Source organism: Lepidothrix coronata, unplaced genomic scaffold (assembly GCF_001604755.1).
Source record: "Lepidothrix coronata isolate B3197 unplaced genomic scaffold, Lepidothrix_coronata-1.0 Scaffold72, whole genome shotgun sequence".
In the NCBI taxonomy this organism is placed as follows: domain Eukaryota; kingdom Metazoa; phylum Chordata; class Aves; order Passeriformes; family Pipridae; genus Lepidothrix; species Lepidothrix coronata.
In genome coordinates this window covers 2,334,251-2,355,139 of record NW_016690252.1, presented here as the reverse complement: position 1 = coordinate 2,355,139, position 20,889 = coordinate 2,334,251, and the positions used below count along the sequence as shown (strand labels likewise).

Below are 20,889 nucleotides of genomic sequence, written 5' to 3'. Positions count from 1 at the left end.
GGGGAGGACAAAGAGGGATGTCTGTTTATTCCATGTGCCTCCCTTGTAAAACCACATGTGCCATACTCAGTACACCTGAGCTATCTCACTTGGAGTCTAAGACCTGTCATGAAGTTACATTATCAGCCAAAGGCACAGCTGGAATCCAGGAGTGAGAAGGTGCCCTTCCATATGCAGCTCTGTCATTTTCAAATGGAAGCCACCCTGTGAGACTTGTTTTCAAGGAGGAACTGGACCAGGGAGGAGGTGCTGCTGAATGCATTCACAGTACAGCCCAAGGCTGTAAGCCAGGCCTGGTGCTGTTGTCAGGAGCAGGTGTATACCTGGCAGCAAACGCTCAGCATTAGCTTTTTGAGGGGCTCAGAAACTGCCTCTTCACTTCAGGCTGTCTATTGAGAGACACTAGGTTCCTAGGACTGGTTTGTGCTGCCAGAGCCTTGCAGGGGTGGGTAAGCAGATGGCTTTGTCTGGAGTGCAGGCTGGTCCGGGCTAGTCTCACCCAGGGTTTGTGCTCAGAAATGTTGTTGGCACACAGGGACATTTCTGGCAAAGATAGCAGAGGCAATTCTTGTACAGTGTGATGACGCCCTGCCTCACTAATGTCTCAGACCCATGGTCACTCCAGCTACAGTCATACACAGAACGAACAAATTAGGCTTTTTTTTTTAGATCTAACATTAAAAAAAAAATCAACCCACACCAAAAACCCTTCCTGGGCTAAATTCATTAGATGCATTGCATCCTCGGTGTTTCTGACCTATCAGATTGCCAGAGAACTAGTCTTCCATTGAGACAAAGAATGTCATTTTAAGTGGCCCATAGATACAACATTCAGTCACTGTAGTTTCTACTGCTGGATATGCTCTGTGGTTGATTGGATGATTTGCTGGTAAAGTAGGAAACTACTTAGGGAAACCATGTTAGGAAGGTACTAGTGTTCATCTCTCTCAACTGCAGAGTCAACATAAAGTCTGAAGAAATTGCCAGTTATTAAAGGTCTTTATATTGCTTAGCTGGCCAACAATCAAACTATTCATGCCAATGAATATCATAATGGAGAACTTATTAAATTCACATTTTACTTATATTGTCATAATAAGGAAGTAACAGTAGGTATATCAGATTCCCCTCATCGTTAAGATTGGAAGGCAAAGGAAAATTTATGCTGGCAAGTTAAGAAGGGTCTAGAGGCTTACCCCAATCATAATAGAGGGAAAGAGAGTGAGACAGAGTGCCTTGAGACCATGCGTTACATCTGCTGACTCCCAGCTCAAAGGTGACCCAAATTTTGTGTGTGCTGGTTCAGTGGCACCAACATTTGGATCCCTGTGCTTCACATAGTCTTGTGTTCAAACTAGCACTCAGACCAGGCACTGTGTCCTGGGACACTGATCTGTAACAACCCCTCCTATCCTTTGTCCCACATTGGCAACCATCCTCTCCTCACTCTCCTGACCACCCGCCCACCCTCCTACCTGCTCACTTCCCCCCTCTCAGAGCCCTCACACCCCTCCCCATGTTCATTCTCAGTGGTCGTTGCATGTACGTGCCTTGGCACCCTTCAGCTCATTAAGCCCCCTGCCTTGCCTCATGTTTTGACAGGTTTTGTGAGTTTTGACAATCCTGCCAGTGCCCAAGCTGCTATCCAGGCCATGAATGGATTCCAGATCGGCATGAAGAGGCTGAAGGTGCAGCTGAAGAGGCCAAAGGATGCTAATCGTCCCTACTGAAGAGTTGTAGGAACCACTGGATACAAAGCACTAGCACAGGTAACTGCATGGGGAAAAGGGTGTCAGCTACAGTTGTAGCGTCTCTCTGTGTTGTAGACCCTCAGAAATATACAGTTCTGTGACTCTCTAGTTTCTGCCTTTTTCACTCTGACTAGAGCCACTCTGCACAGACACACACCCACACATAAACTAGGGACTGTTTGTGTGTGTATGTCTGTAGAAAAAGAGGTGGAAGGATGCTTAACAAGGGATGAGCCAAGTTCCTCACCCCAGCGGCATCCTGCATCTCTAGAAAGTGTTTCTGGTCACTAGAGGAGGGTCAGCAACTGTGCTAATTCTCCTTGCTCAGCCAAAGAGAGCATTTTTAGTGCCTGAAGAAAATCTGCAGTTGAGAGGTGGGACTGGGCTGCGGTTTAATCCCAGGTGACTGGACTGGGACAGTGTCTGTCTCAATAGCTCTGTGTTGCAAACGTTTCAAAGCATTCTTCATTCTTCATGCGGTAAAGTCTGTATCCAATTTCATCCCAGCATAATAACTTAATGTAAATACGTCTCCCTAACAACCAAATAACTCCTAATTTATTTCTTCCCAAACCCAAGAAATTAATAGAGGGATCCATGTTCACTTCTTCCTGAGTTGTTTTAAATTTCTGTGTGTAGATAAAACCCAACCAAAGCCAAGGAAGTGTAGCTCAAGCGAGGACCTAGGGTCTCACTGTTAGACTCATGTACTATGTGTTGCTGGAAAGAAGCCAGCTTGATGCTCCAAGGGAACTTATAATACATGTAAAAGCATCAAAAGTATCAGAAGCAGCAGGTTGGAATCCCAACCTATCACCAATAACAAAAATGGAGATATTTCCAAAAGTGGAAATATTTTCCACCACTGGCTGGCTCTTCCATTAGATAATTCTTTGAGAAACAGAAATATTGACCCCTAATTTTTTTGTTTGCAGAGACAGGAAGTATCCCTATTGTTAAAACAGTTCCACACCAGATAAACGCAGCACCTAGGAAGGCCCTAAGCTGTAGCAAGCACTTTGTATTAGTGATAAAGAGATGGGTTAGGTGACCTTTCTATGCCATTTTAGCTGCAATGTCTAAGATTCCGTGATTTTGATTCAGGCCCTTTTTGACTCATCTAAGACAGTCAGGAAATCCCTATCTTTAACTTTCCAAAAAAAAATGGAGTGGTTTAATTTTTCACTGGTATCTCTAATATCTTTGAAAAATGTATTTTTCCAGTCTTCAGAGCAGTACCCTGTTCCCAGGGAATTAAGGAATGGGATCAAAATGTTTTTGAAAGAGGTGCTGCACTGAAGACAACGTAAAAGAGATTAAGAAACCTTCCAATAAACATATCAGGTGCATGTGCAAGAAACAGGTCCGTAGTTTAGACTCTCCTTTATATGTGACCATATGAAGATAACTGACAATGCATATTCCCTCTTCGAATACCTCTTTTCTTTTCCTTGCTTATGAAAAGGCCTCTTGGAAGCTTGAAACCAAAATATGTTTCCATATCCAAACGCTTTTTGCTTCATCACACTGGCTTTGTACTGCAGGCTTTGCTGGGGGAGAGCGGGAGATGCATGCATGCGATTTTGTTAAAGCAAGGACTGTCTTTGTCAGGAAGGTTTTCAGTAGCACCTGCAAAGGGATCAAGGAACACAAAGGTGTCCCTAGTTAGGCACCAAGAAATAGTTTTATATCATAGCATAGCTGTGATCACTGAGGATATGGTTGTTTTTTAAGTGTGTAAGAAGACACAGGGCTGTGGACACCTGTGCTGTTAAAGATTTATCAGCATAAGTCTATGGTATTCTTATTATCATGGATCATTATGAAGTGCTCTTCTACATGATCAGGCTGATGCTGAGGTCTCAGCTTGTTTTCCTGTAAAAGGATTACTCACTAGTAGGACTGAGATTTGTTGTTTGCGTTATTTTTTTCCCCAACAAATTATATAAAAAGGTCTGAGTAGGTAAAATGGTAATAAAATTCCATATGTCTCCCTTAGAGAGTTTTTTCCCTTTCCTTTGCTTCTACAAAGCAGAAGAGTCTTGAAGTATTGCCTCTAAGTAGGAAGTCCTTTAGCCTTCCTGGCTTTTATTTTGGTTTTAATGCTTTGCAAAATCATTCAGTTGTTACCACCGTGTCACTTCCATACTTGGCTTACAGGAGAGTTTTTTAGAGACCCTGCCAAAATGGAGTAAATGTGTCCCAGAGGTCCTTATTCTCTTGTATACTCACACCTTGGCGAGACCTTTGCAGGAGCTGTACCTGGCTTTTAGAAAAGGAGAAAAAGGTTTTGTGTATGTATTTTTGCACCTAACAAAGGGAATTGCCTGAGTGCTTGTGGCCCCAGGAGGACATTGCAGGAGCATATCCCAGGGAAGGATTTTGTTTAGCACAGGGAGTACCTTACTCCATTAGACTGGAGAGAACACTTGGTGACAGCAAGGGTACCCAAAATATCAGAAGGGCTTAAACCCAGCTCTTCCTTCAGCTCATCTGCTTTCCAGTGCTTGGAAACATCGATACCAGCACCTTAAAAGCAGACAGTGCTCTTACTCATGGTGTTCACAAGTCAGCTTCCCACCAGGGCTGGGCAATAGCTGTCAGCACTTGCTAAGCACTCAGTTGCTAAGCCTGACTCAGAGATAGGTCAGTTGTTCCTGGCTCAGCACAGTGTTGCTGTACCCCCATGGGGGTTTGATTTGCAACTTCCTTTAACTGATAGAAACACAATAATTCCAGTATGGTTTTTTATCTATCTTTACTTTTGCCGCAGCTCTTCAGGGTCTTTAATTCCAATTTGAAGCATGTGTATAACCATATTGACATCAGGGCAATTACTCATGTGCTTCAAGAAACTTTTTAATTCGGGTTTTTTTAAGGAAGGACCTCGTTTTATTGAATTCCTTTCAAAATAAGAAGATGCCAACAACAACAAAAACAACAAAAAGTTGCACCCAGTTTGATGTAATTCACCAGACTACTTATTTCCTAACTTAGAGAGAAAGATCTTCACTCAATTTTAATTCTGGATGCACTTCTTTAAAAAAAAAAGTAAAAATCTCCCTTTTGGGACACAAGCAGTCTAGGCCACAGTGATTTGAACTCCTTTGTTTTCATTGCAAGTGCTCTAAAGTTGCTGTCAAACACTGAAAGGGTGTCTGTGATGTGGCAGATAAGCTGCAGCAAGCAAAGCTCTGAAGAATTTAGATGGCAAAATGTTTCCAAAATGGCTGCCTCTGTTCTCTTTTTTCTTTCTAATTAAAGAGGTGGTTGTGGGAAGGCAAAAGGGAGGGTGGGAGGGGAGGGAGGGGGTAGAGAAAGGGTGGGCTGGGAGAAAGCAAAAGAGAGGAGGATCATTTGAGGCAACTCTGCCAGAATCAATATATTCTATTACCAATCCCCCCTCAGGACTAGAAGGCAAAGATTCAGAGGCATTTTGTGTGTCTTTCATATAGAAAATGCACAAAATAATTAAGAAAAAAACAACCTGAAATCCACATCTCCCTTGGGTGGCCATTCCTAGGAGCCCTTCAGTACCCTGTGCTGTGAACAAAGTTTCAGGTACAACTTGCAGTGTCTGGGGCTGTGTGTGAGCCCTCTGCACGGCCAGTGCCAGGGAGCACTGCTGGGACAGGCAGAGAGGAGAGCTCTCCTCTGTTCCTCCCCATGGGAGCAGATGTGATCAGTTCAATTCCAGCCCTCTGCACTGGGTCTGGGAGCTCGTTGTGGTGCCCCATCCATTCTCAGTCAGTATTATCCACGGTAGGATAATGCTGCCCAGAAAACTGCATAGGTCACAGCTCTTTTTAAGGACATAACACAGAGCAGCCCAGAACCATCCAGCTGATAGATCAATAAAAGACATTACACACAGCAGTGAAAATCCTGTCCATTTCCCTTCTGTGGCTTCATTACAGTGACTGACCATTAGCAAAGAGATGTTTTCCACCTTGGACAGATACTCTGCTGTTGAAGTTTTATTTAAAGCTAAAGGTGGAGGGACATTTGGGTAAGACTGACTGGGAACACTGGCATGAAACTGAGAGAGACAAAGTGAGTGTGAGTGAGACAGACTGAGTGAGGTAAAAGGGAAACAGAAGAGGGGAGGAAAAAAAGGCCAACAGTAAGACTTTTTTAGCTGTGCTCCTAAGAATAGTGACAAAACATTAAACGAATGCAGTGTCCAGGCAACACGCTTCTCCAAAACGCCAGGGGAAATAACATAGGCCAAAGTTCAAACACAAAAAAAAAAAACAAAAAAAAAATGTTCACGTCCTCCTTCACAGTTTCTTGAACCTGTGTGGTTTATTGCAGAACGTGTGAAACTGGAAAACTTTGCGTTTTTCTCTTTCAGCTCCCTAATAAAGAGAAAAAAACCCAAACAAACAAACAAAAAACCCCAAAACCAAACAAACAAACAAAAAACCCCCTTCATTTTATAGTAAGTAGACACTATCAGCCAAAAATGAAACAAACAAGCAAAATTCCAAATGCCCATAAACAAACAGATGTGAATGGAAAATTTCTGGCTTCTCTTGTCATTTCAGATGACTTCAATGCAAAGTCTAATGAAAGTGTATTTTTTACTGATTTTTTTTGCTGCTTATGCCTCTCAGATAAGTTTCTATTACCTCCAGTGAGAGGCTATTCTGCAGCTGCATTGATCTCACTGTTTTCCATTAGACTGTTCATCTTGAGATTCATACCAAATATCTTTTATCAGGATAAAATCCCATTTCTTGTAGTTATGCCTCCTACAATCATGCTAACCAGCTCCTCTTCCACCTGCACAGATTATTGTTGTTTCCCTCCTTTAGTCATCACTTAGATCATTTAGGACTTGCTTACATTATGGAAATTTGCACTAGTATAATTGCATCAAAACAGTACTCCAGCACAAGCTTAATGTGACTGAATAAAGAGAGAAAAAAAATCAGCACAGCTTAATTTAGGAAAGTCTGTTTAGGTACTGGAAAAACATCACCCCAGCCAATATTTTTTTCTAATCTTTGGATTACTTTTGTTTTTCATTTCCACTGACAACTGAGATAAAATTACGCATCTCTCACTGTGTTTGCAACCCCAACTTTGTGTTGCTGTGCTTGTACTGAGAGAAAGGACATGAATTTTGGTGGGAGAGGCTGAAACAGAGCTCCTGAAGATGTTTGCAAAACTGACAAGGAAACTCTTTACTGGCTGATAGTTTTTAACCTGCCTGCCCATTTAAATTACTTATAACTTTATTATGGTAAAATTCTCATGTCTGTTCTATAAACCACAGTTTTGATACCAGAGCATGCAAAATCCCATTTGCTAATTATTGTATTCTAAGATTGGCATACAATATAATGCACTGATGGAAAACGACAATAATTAATTACTGAATTTACTCCAAAATTACAATCAGTAATTACTGCTCTGAGACTGAGTTCCATTCAGCAATATTTGGAACTTGTTCTTCCTCAAAGCAGGGCAGCTTTTCAGGAGTATTGCTGTGTTTGCATCTAAATGAGTCCATGTAGGTCACTAACAGATCCACGCTATTTGTCATGGGACTGATAGAGCAGCACAATGCAATACCATAACACTTTCCCTCAGTTCAGAGCAGGAATTCTTCATTAAAACCCATGTCCCCCCCCTTTTTTTTTAATGTTAGATAATATAATTATTTCAGTACTAAATAATAGATGTGAAAGCAGCCTCCCATTTCTCATCCCACTGTGATGCTCTCGGTTCCTATGATCTGAAGTAAAACTTTGGAGTCTTGTGAGAACTTTTGCCAATGACTCAGCCAACAAAGAGCCTTCTGACTTGTCCGTGCTGTGAAAAGACCAGGAGCTTGTTATGATTGTGCCCTCTTCAAAGACTTCCAACAGCAAAACATGCAAAATTGTAGGGTTGACTGAAGGGTGGTAGTGTCAAATTCAACAACTTGACCAACAAGATTAGTATGGGAGCTCATGTGGACAATGTCACACAGATTATCTGAATAAGTCAGATTTTAGAGCCTCTTGAGCTCAGTGTGAGCTTCAATTGTGTTAGTTAATGGGCAGCTGCAGTAATCTGAAAACAGCAGCCTTTGAAGGAACCTTTTACTACATTCATTCAGCACAGAGATTTGCTAGGCCAGTGTACAAGGGACTGCAACTTGAAGAAAAGCTGGAAAATATAAGAAAAGGAAAGGGCGGGTGTTTTAAACAGCCATGATTTGAAATGAGGGTCGAAGAGATGGAAAAGCACAGGAGACACCCATAGAAAAAATGTTTGTTTCAGCAGCAGCAGCAGCAGCAAACACTGGCAGAATGCATCTTCTGCTAAACAAAATATGTACAAAGAGAATGATAGAAGGGAAAGACCCACAGTGAAAGAGGCTTATGAAAATTCAGGATGAGTCTTAAAAAACCAAGCATGGTCATTTTCCTGCAAGACCATCAAATAAGGCTACTTGGGGAGAGAGCAAAGGGCAAGTCATTTGAAGCTCATTTTATGCAATCAGAAAGGTCTAGGGCTTTAGAGATGTTCCTCTCAGATGGCCCCATATTTGAAGGCCAATAGAGCTGTCTGTGGTGAGTTTAGTTAATGAAAACATGAGCATCATGAACATGCTTTTTTTTGTCCAGGTAGGGATAATGTGGACAGTATAGGACAAAGGACAGAGGGCACAGCCCTCTGGCTCTAAGTAGAAGTGAACAGCAGAGAAGGTTAACACAGGAAACTGGAAACTCTCAATAAATTTAGAGTTACAAGTCAGCCTCAACATGTGGTTCACAGGACTCAGGTCACTTGTGCAGCATTGATCAGTAAGCTGAAAATGATTCTATCTTTTTGTCACTGACCTTTGAGAGCTACTGCAGAACCATGAATTGAAGCTGTATGGGGTAGTGTTTGGCACTTACACCGTAGAGATAAAGAAAAGGGAGGCTAAAAAAACTCCATGAAATTTACTCTGCAGGGGAAAACTGCTACAGGAGTTGGCAAGAATCTTAATAAGGGGTTGCAGAGTACTCCATCAATGTGAGCACCTTAAATTGATGTCCTTATGGTTTGGAAGGCATATACAATCAGCTGCACTAGGACACTGTTTCTCTTTCCCACGGTTATACCCAGTGATATATCAAATGCAATAATTGCATATTTGAATAATTCATGGGTACGGTAACTTTGGCCAGATACAAGTGAATATCAAAACTCTGGTCTCTGAAGTGTTTGATTCAGCTGTAGCAGAGAATTGAAGGTTTACGGTACAAACCCTGCTTCTCAAGTGTCTTTCATCCTGCCCTGTGACTGCAGTTAGAAAAAAAAAAAAAAAAGAGAGTTTTCATTTCAAACAGTTCGTTTTTCCACTTAGCTGAGCTTCATCCAACCTTTCTGAAATATTTGGTAGAAGGCTGAGCTGGAGGGGAAAGTAGAACAGCAGTTAAGTCATTCCCCAAGCAAGAAGCAGAGTAAATGAAAACTCAATGCTCTGTCTGGAAAGGTACTAACCACAACCATGATCGGGCTAAGTTCTCAGGCAGCGTCAATCACCAGCTTCTCTGAAGTCAGTAAAGTGACACTGATTTATGGCAGCCAAGGATTCAGGCCCACTATTACCTATTTAGCTCTAAATGTTCTCCCAGCAGAGATGTTTCAATTATTTGCAATTCTAGAGGGAGGCACAATGTCACCATTCTGGCCACTGTGGTCTTCTTAGAGCAGAGAGACTGTGGAATGATCATGCCTATCTCCAAACATCTCTGTGGCTTATTTTAAAATCCCCTTATACAATAATGACTGACAAACAGAAGAAATTCTCTTGCACCCCCCTGGAAAGCTGCAGTTCCACTCTCCAGTAATCCTCTTCAGAAGGCAGATTTCTCCCATTATTGGGAGATACATTTTCCCTCCCCACCTTTTCAGATATCCACTTTTTCCTATGTAAGAAACATCCATCTGTTCTATGCAAAGCAGGGTAACACTTTAAAATCCTCGCAGTGACAAGATGCCTACCTTTGAGATTTCTGGCTATATGAGGCCCAGTCCTTGAAGCCAACAGATATCTGTTGGTTGATTTGGATGTGCTGTGGACCATGGCCCTGGTTGTTATGGTAGAGTCTGAAAAAGCGGGTTGTTCCACAAGAAAACAGGTTTTCACCACCTTGATTTCCAAGGATTTGGAAATGATTGGGCCATTAAACCCAAGGGCTGTGCAGCCAGCTACAAATGTGTCTTCGTTGGAAAAGATTCTCTATTTTTCTTTACTCTCTTGAAACTTTTCCACTCACGAGTAGAGGTTGCATCCCATTTCCCATAACATATGAGAAGTGAATGCTTTCCATGCTCTTTATTTTTCTCTGTGCATTTTCTTTGTATGGTACGTACTTCTCCACCATGATGGACTGGACACTGGGAAAGGGAACCGGGCAGGCAGCCCAATTCCAGCTTTAGGAAACTGGGCTCTTACATGTCAGTTTTTAAGAGACTTGGCGCTTTCAGAGGGAGGTTTATCTGAGAGTCTTCTGTCTTCTACTCTTATCTTACAAGAGCATTATTTTGTACAGACCGTACAGACCCTGTTACAAAAAATCCCGACAGGAATTCCTATAGGTCTTGTTCCCGTTACCTGTGAAGCACTTTGTGATGCAATTTAGAGAAGGGTGTACAGATCGTCATCAGGAGTAAAGGAATATCTCACTCCTGGAGAACTATTCCTACACTTAAACCTGAATGAAGGAATTAATGTCTCAGTAGATGGCTTTGCTGAGGAGCACACTAAAGGGCTGTTAGTAAAGGCACACAGACTGGCACCAGGGTTCTCTCTGGGGTCTTCTCTTTCACAGACCTAGTTCCTGACAGCCTGACTTCTGATACTCACCAGGGATTTCTGGAAGTAACCCCAGAATGTTTATTAGGATTAAAATGCAAACAATTTCTTTGTTCAGAAATGCTCTAGAATAAAGGAGTTGTCCTGAAGTTCACAGGTATCTGGACAAGTGCTGGGCCTGCCCTTCACCTGGGAAAAGAGTAGGCATTAACAGAGTGATGATGATTTGTGCCAGCTAAAGACTTGTGGGATTTGGCCACTTATTCTCAGGGAACAGAAATCTTCTGCTTTTTCTCTTCTAATCTTTCAAATTGCCTCTGTAATTTTTCCCCAAGTTATGTGTGCTCAGTGTGTTCTGTCGAGGTGAGAAGTGGTAATGTCACTCTGCTCAGAGTTTTATGGTTCACAGAAGGTAGGATTTGTATTGAGATAGACAGATAGATGGATGTCTGGTGCCTGAACACAAGGTATTACAGAGATTGACCCAAAATTTTCAATGCTAAAATCCCAAATGATAGACTAAGGGAATATCTGTCTAGGAGATTTCAGATGGATGTTATCTCTTATTTCTGATTAACACAAACCTTTAAAAGCATATCATCCCTGTCCCTTTGCCCAAATAATTGGAGAAGATCAGAGTAAAGAAGGATCAATAGCAAATAAGTGGTCCACATTTTCTCAGGTGTCAACGTAAAGGAGGTCAAATATGCCATACTGGGAAGGGAAGGACACACAGTTAGGGCAGTCTGGTTTGCATTCAGATAGAGACCATTCATCATGATGAAGGTGGTGGCAAACCCTGTTGCCCACGTCCAACACAGGAAAGGTAGCAGTGACGCTCATGTCCCCTGGACAAACCAGGCTCAGGGCCCCCCTGAAATCTGGGCTCTCTCTGTGCGTGAGAGGGAAATGGAAAGGAGCAGAATTGCTGGCTGACAGGAGCAGTAGGGACACCATCCTGCCAAGCTGCCTGCGGAGCCTGGAGCTGCCTCCTAATGAAGGCAAGCGGCTGGTCACAACTGGAGGCGAGCTGTTCCCCATTTGTTTGTGCTCCTTGGAGTGGCAGGGATCCGCTCTCCATCAGAATAATCCAATTGAACAAAATGATTCATATTAGCAGGCACATCTGTCTGAGGCCAAAGCAGAACCCTGGTGTTAGTTTAATAAATGGCGTTCATTAAACTCAGCTGAAAATATAATCTGAAGAGACTGATGGGGTGAACAGAGCAAAGAATAAGCAAAAGGAGTTAGCAATTATCAGATGTCATTTGTTCTACTGGTACCACGGAATTGGAACTTGTTTGCTGAAATCTTAATTTCATTTTGCTGAGGCAGAATTCATCAGAGAAGCTTATGCTGCAGCTATGATTCCTGTTTGTCAGACCTCGGTAGGGAATGGGGCATTTTTTCTTTCCTTCTTTTCTACCAAAGCACTGGAGGAGCATGTCCCATTAGAGAACCCAAGGATGGGAGAGGTGGAGGGAGCAGCCTTGCCTTTGCCATGGAAAGAGTGCCGAGTGAAGTTCCTTGCGTTGCAATGGAGAGAACATGGGCAGTGCTTTGGGGCAGGAACTTTGGACATTTCCAATGCAGCACAAGTCATAGATCTTCCCAGCTCCTCTGCCATTTCTCTTCTGTACCAAGAGGGTGTATAAACTTTTCTCATTTTACTTCAGAAGCATTTTACACTGTAAAGGGTAGGGGCCACTGGCAAGAGTTTCTCTCTTTTCAGACTCTGCAAAGGCTGGATTCTTCTTGGTGGTCAGGTCAGGGAAACTCCCGCAGCTGTGGACTGGTGGCTGTTCAAGGCAACACAGGGGAGGAGGCACAGGCACTGAGGTGCTCAAGGCAGCCCACATGGTCAGAGCTTAACCTTGATGATCACAAGCTGCTTCCTTCAGGCACAGCTCTCACCCTGTTGCCAGCTAGGCCAGTTCAGTTATTTGGCGTTAGCATTCCTGGCCATAAGTCTTTACACAAAACACTGAATCCAGAGGGATTGCTCTTAGGAGGAAGAGTTGCCTTTCCCAATTCCTGTTGAGCAGAGACAAGCTTCTTGGGACTGGCTTACAGAATGGTCACCATTTGAAGACTGGCTGGACAACCTGTTTCTTGTGAGTTGCTTTGATTTTGTTGAGTTTTAACTTCTCCCTGAAGGTATTGAAATGGTCTTTGGTGAGTTCCAGAAGAAGGCAAGAAAGGATTTTATATTTATAGACTTGCCAGGGCAGTCTATTGAGTCCCAGCCAGTCAGAAAAAATCAGAAGAATAATGGAGGAGAGGGGAAACCTTGACCTCATAAGCTTTCAGTGTTGATTAGTTTGTTGGTGTCAGGAACCTTTTCCTGTTCAGGGCAGACTAACTGTGAAATAAGTTTTTTTCTGCTACTCTTTAATCTGTCTCCTGTATTCCCAAGGGGAAGGAGGAGCCAAAACCTGCCTTCCTGGAGTTCTGCTTCAGAGGAAGCAAGTAAATGAACTGGCACACCAGCAGTGAGGGGCTGCTGGGTTATTTCTTTTCCTGAGACTCATCTTCTCAATGTGCCCTTTGTCAAGAGGCTGAGCACATTCAATTTCCCTCAAAATTCTGTAAGAATCAGTGGTGGACATGAGCCATTGTGGAGATGGTCAGAGGTTTTTCTTGCCCTAATGAGTGCAGGAGAAGGAAGGAGAGTTGCAGAGATAGGCAGCATCTTTCTGAAGTTTGCCCTGGACTCCACCATCACTGGCAGATTTCCTTCACAGCCATGGAAGTGGGTGGGACATGCACTTAATCCCACCTCTACTGGACCACTATCCCTCAGTCAGACTAATCCCTAGCCCTTAGGCACAGGGAGGAGCATAAAGGCTTAGGTTAATGTGATCCTGTCATTTGTATGAGACTGGTGAGGAACTTGCTGAATTTCCCCAGTTCAGCTCTGTGGATCAGGGGACGATAGCAATCCCAAGCCAGCACAGCTGCAGGAACAAGGGGACATGCCTCATAAGCACAGGCTCCCTGAGGTGACAAAGAAACAGAAACCTGAAGGACTGAGACTGATCAAACTCAACTGGATGTAAATACAATTTGGGATTTATTTTCAATACTCTTTGGCAAGTACATTGAAGTAATCTTATGAACCAGACATCATGGGAATCAGAACATTGGTTTTCAGTGCTTTCCCAAAAAAAATTGTTTTGTTTTGGATTTCTTTTTAAGTTCTCAGACAAAAAGTTTTTGATTATTTTTTAAGCAATCATAATTTTTGACTGATCACCTGCATTTTCCACTAAGAAAGGTTTGGAACAAAAATGTGATACAACTCTAAATTAGGACCATATAAATACCTCAGCTATAGCAGTGAAATGAGTCACAGACACAAGTCACATGCATAAGTGTTTTCAGAATCAAACCCTGAGATACTAAAATTTGCCGAGTGATGTGAATTCCTCAGATGGAAACTGCTCCAATTATAGGAGGAATTCTTGCCTTATCTTTCTCCAACTCAGAAAGAGTTATAATCTCAGTGAAAATATCTTCTTTCAGAAGCATCATGCAGAATGTGGCTTCAAGAAGGTTTTTGAGCTTTTTAACAAAAAATTAATAACATTTAATAATTAATAGAACTGTGTAAGCTTATTGAATCGTCCTGGGCTTTAATCAATTTGAAATATTTGGGGCACCAGTTTCCACCTAACTGCTCCTCGCTGGAGGTACATTAGAGTTTTAGTGCAATTAAAACGAAGCAGGAAATATTTTTAGCTAATTGCACTGTGCACCTTGAAGGTAATTTGAAGCTGCAGGCAAAAAAAATAAAATATCAGAAGGAGTAATTGAGTGTTGCAAGCTGGGAGTATGTGTTCCTGGCTGCATTCTGATTTAGAGGGGTACAGCAGCTAGGCGAGGTGCTGAACAGGCTTGGTAGAAGAAGAGTGAAGTCTCACTTCTGGGGAACAGTCCCAGTATATATATGGCACAGGACCAGCTTTGGGAGAGTCACTGAGGACCCTGACAGGGATTTCAGGCAGGGAGAAGAGCTGGGATCTCCTTCTTTCTTGGATGCAACCCCACATAAACACCACTCCAACACATCTTTCCTGTACCTGGTGAGCAACTACAGACCAAATTCTTACCCCAGAGCCAGGCAGACAGCTGTGGGCTATTGTGTCTTGTGTCAGGTACTTGAGCCCCAGGCAGGATGTATCAGGCAACCTACCAGGAGGTCACAGGCAGCTGAGATCCATCAGCTGGGCTTGTCTGGGGTCTTGAGATCATCCCAGGAGGATGGTGAGGAAAGGAAGAGGAGAGTGAGCATCCCAATCTAACTGTCAGCAACAAAAACAGGAGAGTGTAGCGCTGGGTTCATCAGCATTTTGATAAGCTCTAATCACTCTATAAAGGCACCAGAAGAGAGTGGGCACTGAGGCTTTCTTACAGCTTCCCAATTAGACTTAGTTCTCAGCCATGTACATTTTTTTAATTAAACCGTTGGAACAATGCTCAGGAGATAGTAAACTCCTTGAGGCCCCCTTGTAATAAAGAACCTTTCATTATGTGCAGAAAGGCAGCTACCACCAAGCCTAATTTCCTCTCTCACCTAATGTTCACCTGCAGCAAAAGCAGGGGTGAGCACTCCTTATGAGGCAGGAGAAATGCTCTTCAGGGCACAGGACCCACTAAGATGGCCATCAGGAGGGAAAGAGGCTTCAGGCTTTGCTGGAAAAGTAGCCATATGGCATTCATTTGACCTTTACCATCACTACCACTCTGCTTCCCAAAATGACCTGAGTTCATTGCACTGATCTTTGCCTGCAAAGCTCTTGGTTGGCAAAACGCAGCTGAGAGAGGAACAGAGCTTACAGCTATGTCTGCATGAGCAAGTAAATTCTGGATGTGGCTGAGGAAGGTGAATAGGGCTGTGACCACTCAGCCCTTACCAACCTTATCAAGCCCTTAATTGCTCCCAGCAGCAACCCTGGTGCCAGGCAGACCGAAGCCCCCTCCTGCACCAGCCCACCCTGCACCCCCATTCTGCCCAGCCCAGCCTTTCCTCCTGTCACACACCTTCACATCTCTTTTGAGATGCCTCCCACCTCACTGTGATCCTCACCACACTGTGACCACCTCTTCTGCCACTGCCTGGGGACAGAGTGAGAAAAGGCAACACCACTCAGGGAGCCAGTGACATTTTCTGACCATCCGGGATGGCTCCTCCAGGAGCAGCTGCTCCGTTGTGGTGCTTTTTCATCCGCTGCTTGAGACTAATGGCTCTAGAAAAATAGATAAATCAGAGGTGACACAGCTATTGCTGCTTGACAATTTTTCATCAAACCAGCTGGGGGAGGAGTGGGTGACCAAAAAGTGACATTTTGACCAAACTGGATGTTTCCACAACAAATTTTCATTCTAGTAGATTAAAAAAGAAATGCAGACAGGAAAAAAAAAATAATAAAAAAAACTATCTTGATTAAAAATATTGGCTTCAAAACACTAAATTCCTGTTAAAATTGGACTGGTTTTCAGATTGATTAAAAAAAAGACAAAAATTAATCTATTTCTCTGGCCACCTCCCCCACCCCAGATTTGTTTTGTTTATTAACTAAAATGTTCACGGGAAAGAAAGCCAAAATAATGACAATTTTCCCCTGGAAAATAATTGTCATTTTTCAACTAGCTTTTAATGTAACATAGTTAAATGAGAGCAGACCTAGTAACAACACTGCACAGCAAGTAACTCATACAATTATTTGAAAGAAGGGCATTGCAATTAAAGAGTTAATTTCTATCATCACCTTAAATTTATAAATTAGAAAAATGAGGCAGGGTCATCAAGCATATTAACAAAAAAAAAATACAGAAAACATTTGCATTTGAAATGCTGGACTCCCATCTCCCTGTTAGATCCCATTGGCTTCTCTGTCTGTGTATGTGTATTTGTCTCTGCTAATATATATGTATATGTAATACCTCTGTACATATACATATGTAGGACATGTTTGTGTGCATATTCATGTATATAAAGATTCATATATACAATCTGTCTCCTCTTCAACCTTCAGATGTTAGAATCGAAGCATCTGACAAAAGCATTCTTCCTCCCCCCCCTCCCAAAAATAGCATCCCAAGAGTCCAGGTAAATGTGTTGTTGTCTAGTATAAATTATCAGGCTTCTTTCAATCCCAGCATGGATGCAAATTCCCCTTCACTGTACTACCCTTCCCACTCTAAGATATTTGGTCTCCTGATCTTGGACTCTCCACAACAGCCTTAAAAGCGGTTGTCATAGGGATGGAGTCTGTTTTGGAAAGCCCTGCCTCCTTTATCCAGCTCTGCATGCAGTCTGGCCAGGAGCTGGGGAGAGGGGGATCTGTGTGGGTTAGTATTGGGGTGCAGTCAAAAGGAGGGCTGAGGCAGAGGAAAAGCAGAGCCATCCAGCTTTGGAAGCAAGTTAACGCAGAGACAAAAACAGAGACTGAAATTGCTATAGAAACAGTACAAAAGGTAAGGGAGAAAAACACGGGCTGGAATTTTAATAATATTGATTAGCTTCAGGGGCAATAGCTGTGAAGATCTGCCACCTGTAGAAAAAAACATTTCCAGTTCCTTCCAGTAGGTGTGCTTGGGCACAGGATCCAGGAGAGAGAAGGTCAGGATCCTGACTGTGATTTTGGGTGGAATGCAAAGGCACATGTGTGTCTGTGTCTAAATGGAGAATAATGCATAAAGGTGAAGAAGTCTGCATATGCCATGATCAGGGGCTTAAGTGTGAGCAGAGGAGGCCGCCACTTTGGTGCCGGAAGAAGTGAGGGCCTTTGGATTTCTTCAGGGAGAGGCTTCTCACCTCCAAGACAAGAATAAAGAGGTAGAGATGATCAGTGGAGACTTGAGTAACAAGGACTCAGGGGAGAGACATGGCAGAAATGACGAGGAATTGGAGGCAGTAGATTTCTGCAGAGGAAGAAGAATTTCAACTTGGTAGCCCACCATGACGGTGGCAGTGCTGGACGGTTTGTGTGGTCCTGTGAAGGCACACAGCAAGCTTGCTCCTAAAGTTGGCTGCATTTGCAAGCTTAGCAGATATATAGTGACAGCTTCTGTGCTGTGGCATTCACCATACAGTCTAGGTTCTGCTGGGCTTGTGCAACATCTTGCGCACACCTCTTAGGTCATCTGCCTGCTGCAAGGGCACCATAGAGTCATAGCATATATTAGGTGGTAAAAAACCTCTAAGAACACTGAGTCCAACCATTAACCCAGCACTGACAAGTCCACCACTAAACTGTGGATCTAAGCACTGCATCTACACAACTTTTAAATACCTCCAGGGCTGGTGACACCACCACATCCCTGGGCATCCAGTTCCAGCGCTTGACAACCCTTTTGGTGAAGGAATTTTTCCTAATATCCAATCTAAGCCACCCCTAATGCAACTTGAGGCTGTTGGCTCTTGTTCTGTCTCTTGTTACCTGGGAAAAGAGACTGACTGCTACCTGTCTTCAACACCCTTTCATGCAGACAGAAATAAGGTCTCCCCTCAGCCTCCCACTGGGCCCAGTACTGAGTCCTGGGGAACACCACTAGTGACTGGCCCCAGCTGAATATAATTCCATGCACCAGCACTCTCTGGCCCCAGCCATCAGCCAGTTTTTTATCCAGGGAACAGAGCATCCATCCAAGCCAGGAGCAGCCAGTTTCTCCAGGAGAATGCTGTGTCAAAGGCTTTACTGAAGTCCAGGAAGTCAACATCCACAGCCTTTCCCTCATCCACTGAGCAGGTCACCTTGTCATAGAAGGAGATCAGGTTGGTGAAGCAGGACTTGCCATTCCTAAACCCCTGCTGGCTGGGCCTGATCCCCTGGTTCTCCTGTACATGCTGTGTGATGGCACTCAGAATGATCTCTTCATGACTGTCCCCAGCATCGAGGTCAGACTGACAGACCTGTAGTTCCCTGGATCCTCCTTCATTCTGGCCCTTCTCGTGCATGGGCATCACACTGGCTAACCTAAATCAACTGGAACTTCCCCAGTTACCCAGGACTGCTGATAAATGATGGAGAGCTGCTTTATGAGAACCTACACCAGCTCCCTCAGTACCCAGTACCTCAGTACATGGGCACTGAATGTGTCCTACAATCCAGAGCTTATCCTTACAGTCCAATAAGAAGCTGCTGTCAAAACCTTCCCTGCAACAGAGATGTTCGTAGCATTAGGACTACTTTGCTGACAGCACAGGTTACAAGGACATGACTGGATTTATGTTTGTCTAACCAAGGCTTTAACTGAGATTCATTTCCCCTGATGGTATAGACCTACACCATAGCTGTCTCCTTCACAGTTAGTCAGTCAAGGTCCTCATTGTAATATGAGAGATACCAGCTCTTTGTGGCCATGACTCACAGTCTTACCTGGAACAGTCCCTGAGGATAAATGAATTGGTTCCTACAGTCCCTCTGTGTCTCCACTAATACTGGCTTAGAGTGATCTGCTCAGATGGAGGTCTCTTCATCTTGAATCCCATCTTTAAAACTTCAAGCCATTATGTCTATCCAATGTTCAAGGAGAACAGTCTCGGGCCCCACTTCTGTGCTTCAAAGAAGAAGCTGGGCATTTGCCAGATTTATTTGGTTATAGTTTGCTCAGTAGAACAAGTTCTTGGACATGTCCCTGGAGACTGCCAAAGGGTCTTCTCCCTTTCACTGACTGGGTAGATGCTGTAGACCCCTGCTTTAGAAGGACAGCTTTCATTTGGTGCTTGAAATACAGACCCAAGTTAGGCAGAGAGGATGACCACATGTAACTTTTGTTTGAAAGAACTTTTTCAAGTGTTTTTTGTTGTTCTTTTAGCCTCAGCAAGTCCTAATCCTTCATTTGTACATATATGTGTGTGTGTGTGTGTGTGTGTGTGTGTGTGTGTGTTTCATCCAGTGTCTGAGGGTGTCTGTGGAGGACAGTCAGAGGGATGGTAGTACCACCTGCAAAGCAGTGGTCACTGACAGACCAGCCTGGTCCTTCCCCTTGTGCACATAAAATGTTTTCCCCAGTAAGGTTATGCCAAAGAACCTCTTCTCAGCTTGAGAGTTGCCTGGGTCTAGCATCCACGTGTAAACCCATTGTCCACTGAGCTCCTACCCCTGACCTGGCAGACGGTGTTATCCCATATTCCAACCCCAGACAGGAGATGCATGTTGTTGCTACTTCCAGGAATAGAGCAGGATGGTGTTTGTTCCAACAGATGTTTCCCATTCCTGTTGCCTCCTTGGTCTATTCAGGGAAGCAAAGCCTGTTAACCCTTTCTTTTCCTGCTGGCACAGCTGAGGTAAGGAAAGAGATAGGTCTTGCTGTGGTGCTGACAGATGTCCTTCCTGTCCCAGCTGCTTGTTTTCCTGTGTTATGACATGGCCAGAAAGCCCAGAGGGGTAAGAGAGATCCTAGAAGCCTGTTCCTCTTCCTCATGCACAGTCAGAAGCTGCACAGCTGACACTACTTGCTCTTAGGTACCTGGGGACACAAATGACAACAATTCTAACCTGGGCCTTCTAGAAAAAGATAGTTTTCTCTCTGTTGGCTTGTGAAATAACTGTAGACACAGATCTTGCATCTGCCTTGGGAGTACCAGTCTACTGTCTTCATTCAAACCCCAGGAAGCTCAGGTTGACACTTCCAGACCATTGAAGGGCAGGACTTTGGGGCCAAGCCATCAAGGAGTCAGCTTTAACCAAGACAGCAACCAACTGTGGGAAAAGTGTGGAGCTGAAGTCAGTGCTCGGATCAGAGGCTTAGTTCAGCATCGCCTCTTGTCAGCTAAGCATAGCTGCTGCAGCCAGAAAACATGTTTCAGTTCACAGAAACAGTGAAGACATTCCAAACAAACAAACAAACAAAAAGCCAAAACATTTTCTCTAGTCAGCATGCATGACTTCAGGATCAGAACTGCCAACAGTATTCTTGTGACACCCCAAAACAAGGTGAAATTTCAGTCGTGTGCAGTGACTTTTCAGAAATAGGCTGGGAGGAGAGATATGAGTCCTGCCAAGGGGACAGAAAGGCTATACCTGAGGAACAGGGTGCAGAGCTGCTGACTGAGACAAGCGTATCATTGTGTGCAGTGATTTTTAGTGTTTACTGAGGCAAAATTCTGTGGGCCAGTAAAGGGACATTTTTGCTTGTAGGGAAGGAACAGGGTGTTTCTACAGATTGTAGCAACCAGCCTCTGGCAGGTTTTTTTCTTCTTTTTTTCTTTTTCCTTTTTTTTCCTTTTTCTTTTTGTTTCTTTTCTCCTTTATGCCCTCCTCTCCTCTCCTCTCCTCTCCTCTCCTCTCCTCTCCTCTCCTCTCCTCTCCGACCCTCTCCTCTCCT

The 20,889-nt window shown here is 43.6% G+C and overlaps 1 protein-coding gene across 15 annotated transcripts in view; it reads left to right on the top strand.

Annotated features, from left to right (window-relative positions):
* The window catches only part of CELF4 (CUGBP, Elav-like family member 4), a 703,503-nt gene that overhangs the window by 676,491 nt on the left and 6,123 nt on the right, over positions 1 to 20,889 (top strand). For all 15 annotated transcript variants that reach the window (XR_001875510.1, XM_017819033.1, XM_017819034.1 and 12 more), the window contains one exon: positions 1,603 to 1,769. Coding sequence is in view for 14 of the 15 variants with exons in the window: in XM_017819033.1 (XP_017674522.1) it covers positions 1,603 to 1,730 (128 nt within the window). In the remaining variant the exon portion in view is untranslated. The remainder of the gene's footprint in view (positions 1 to 1,602; positions 1,770 to 20,889) is intronic.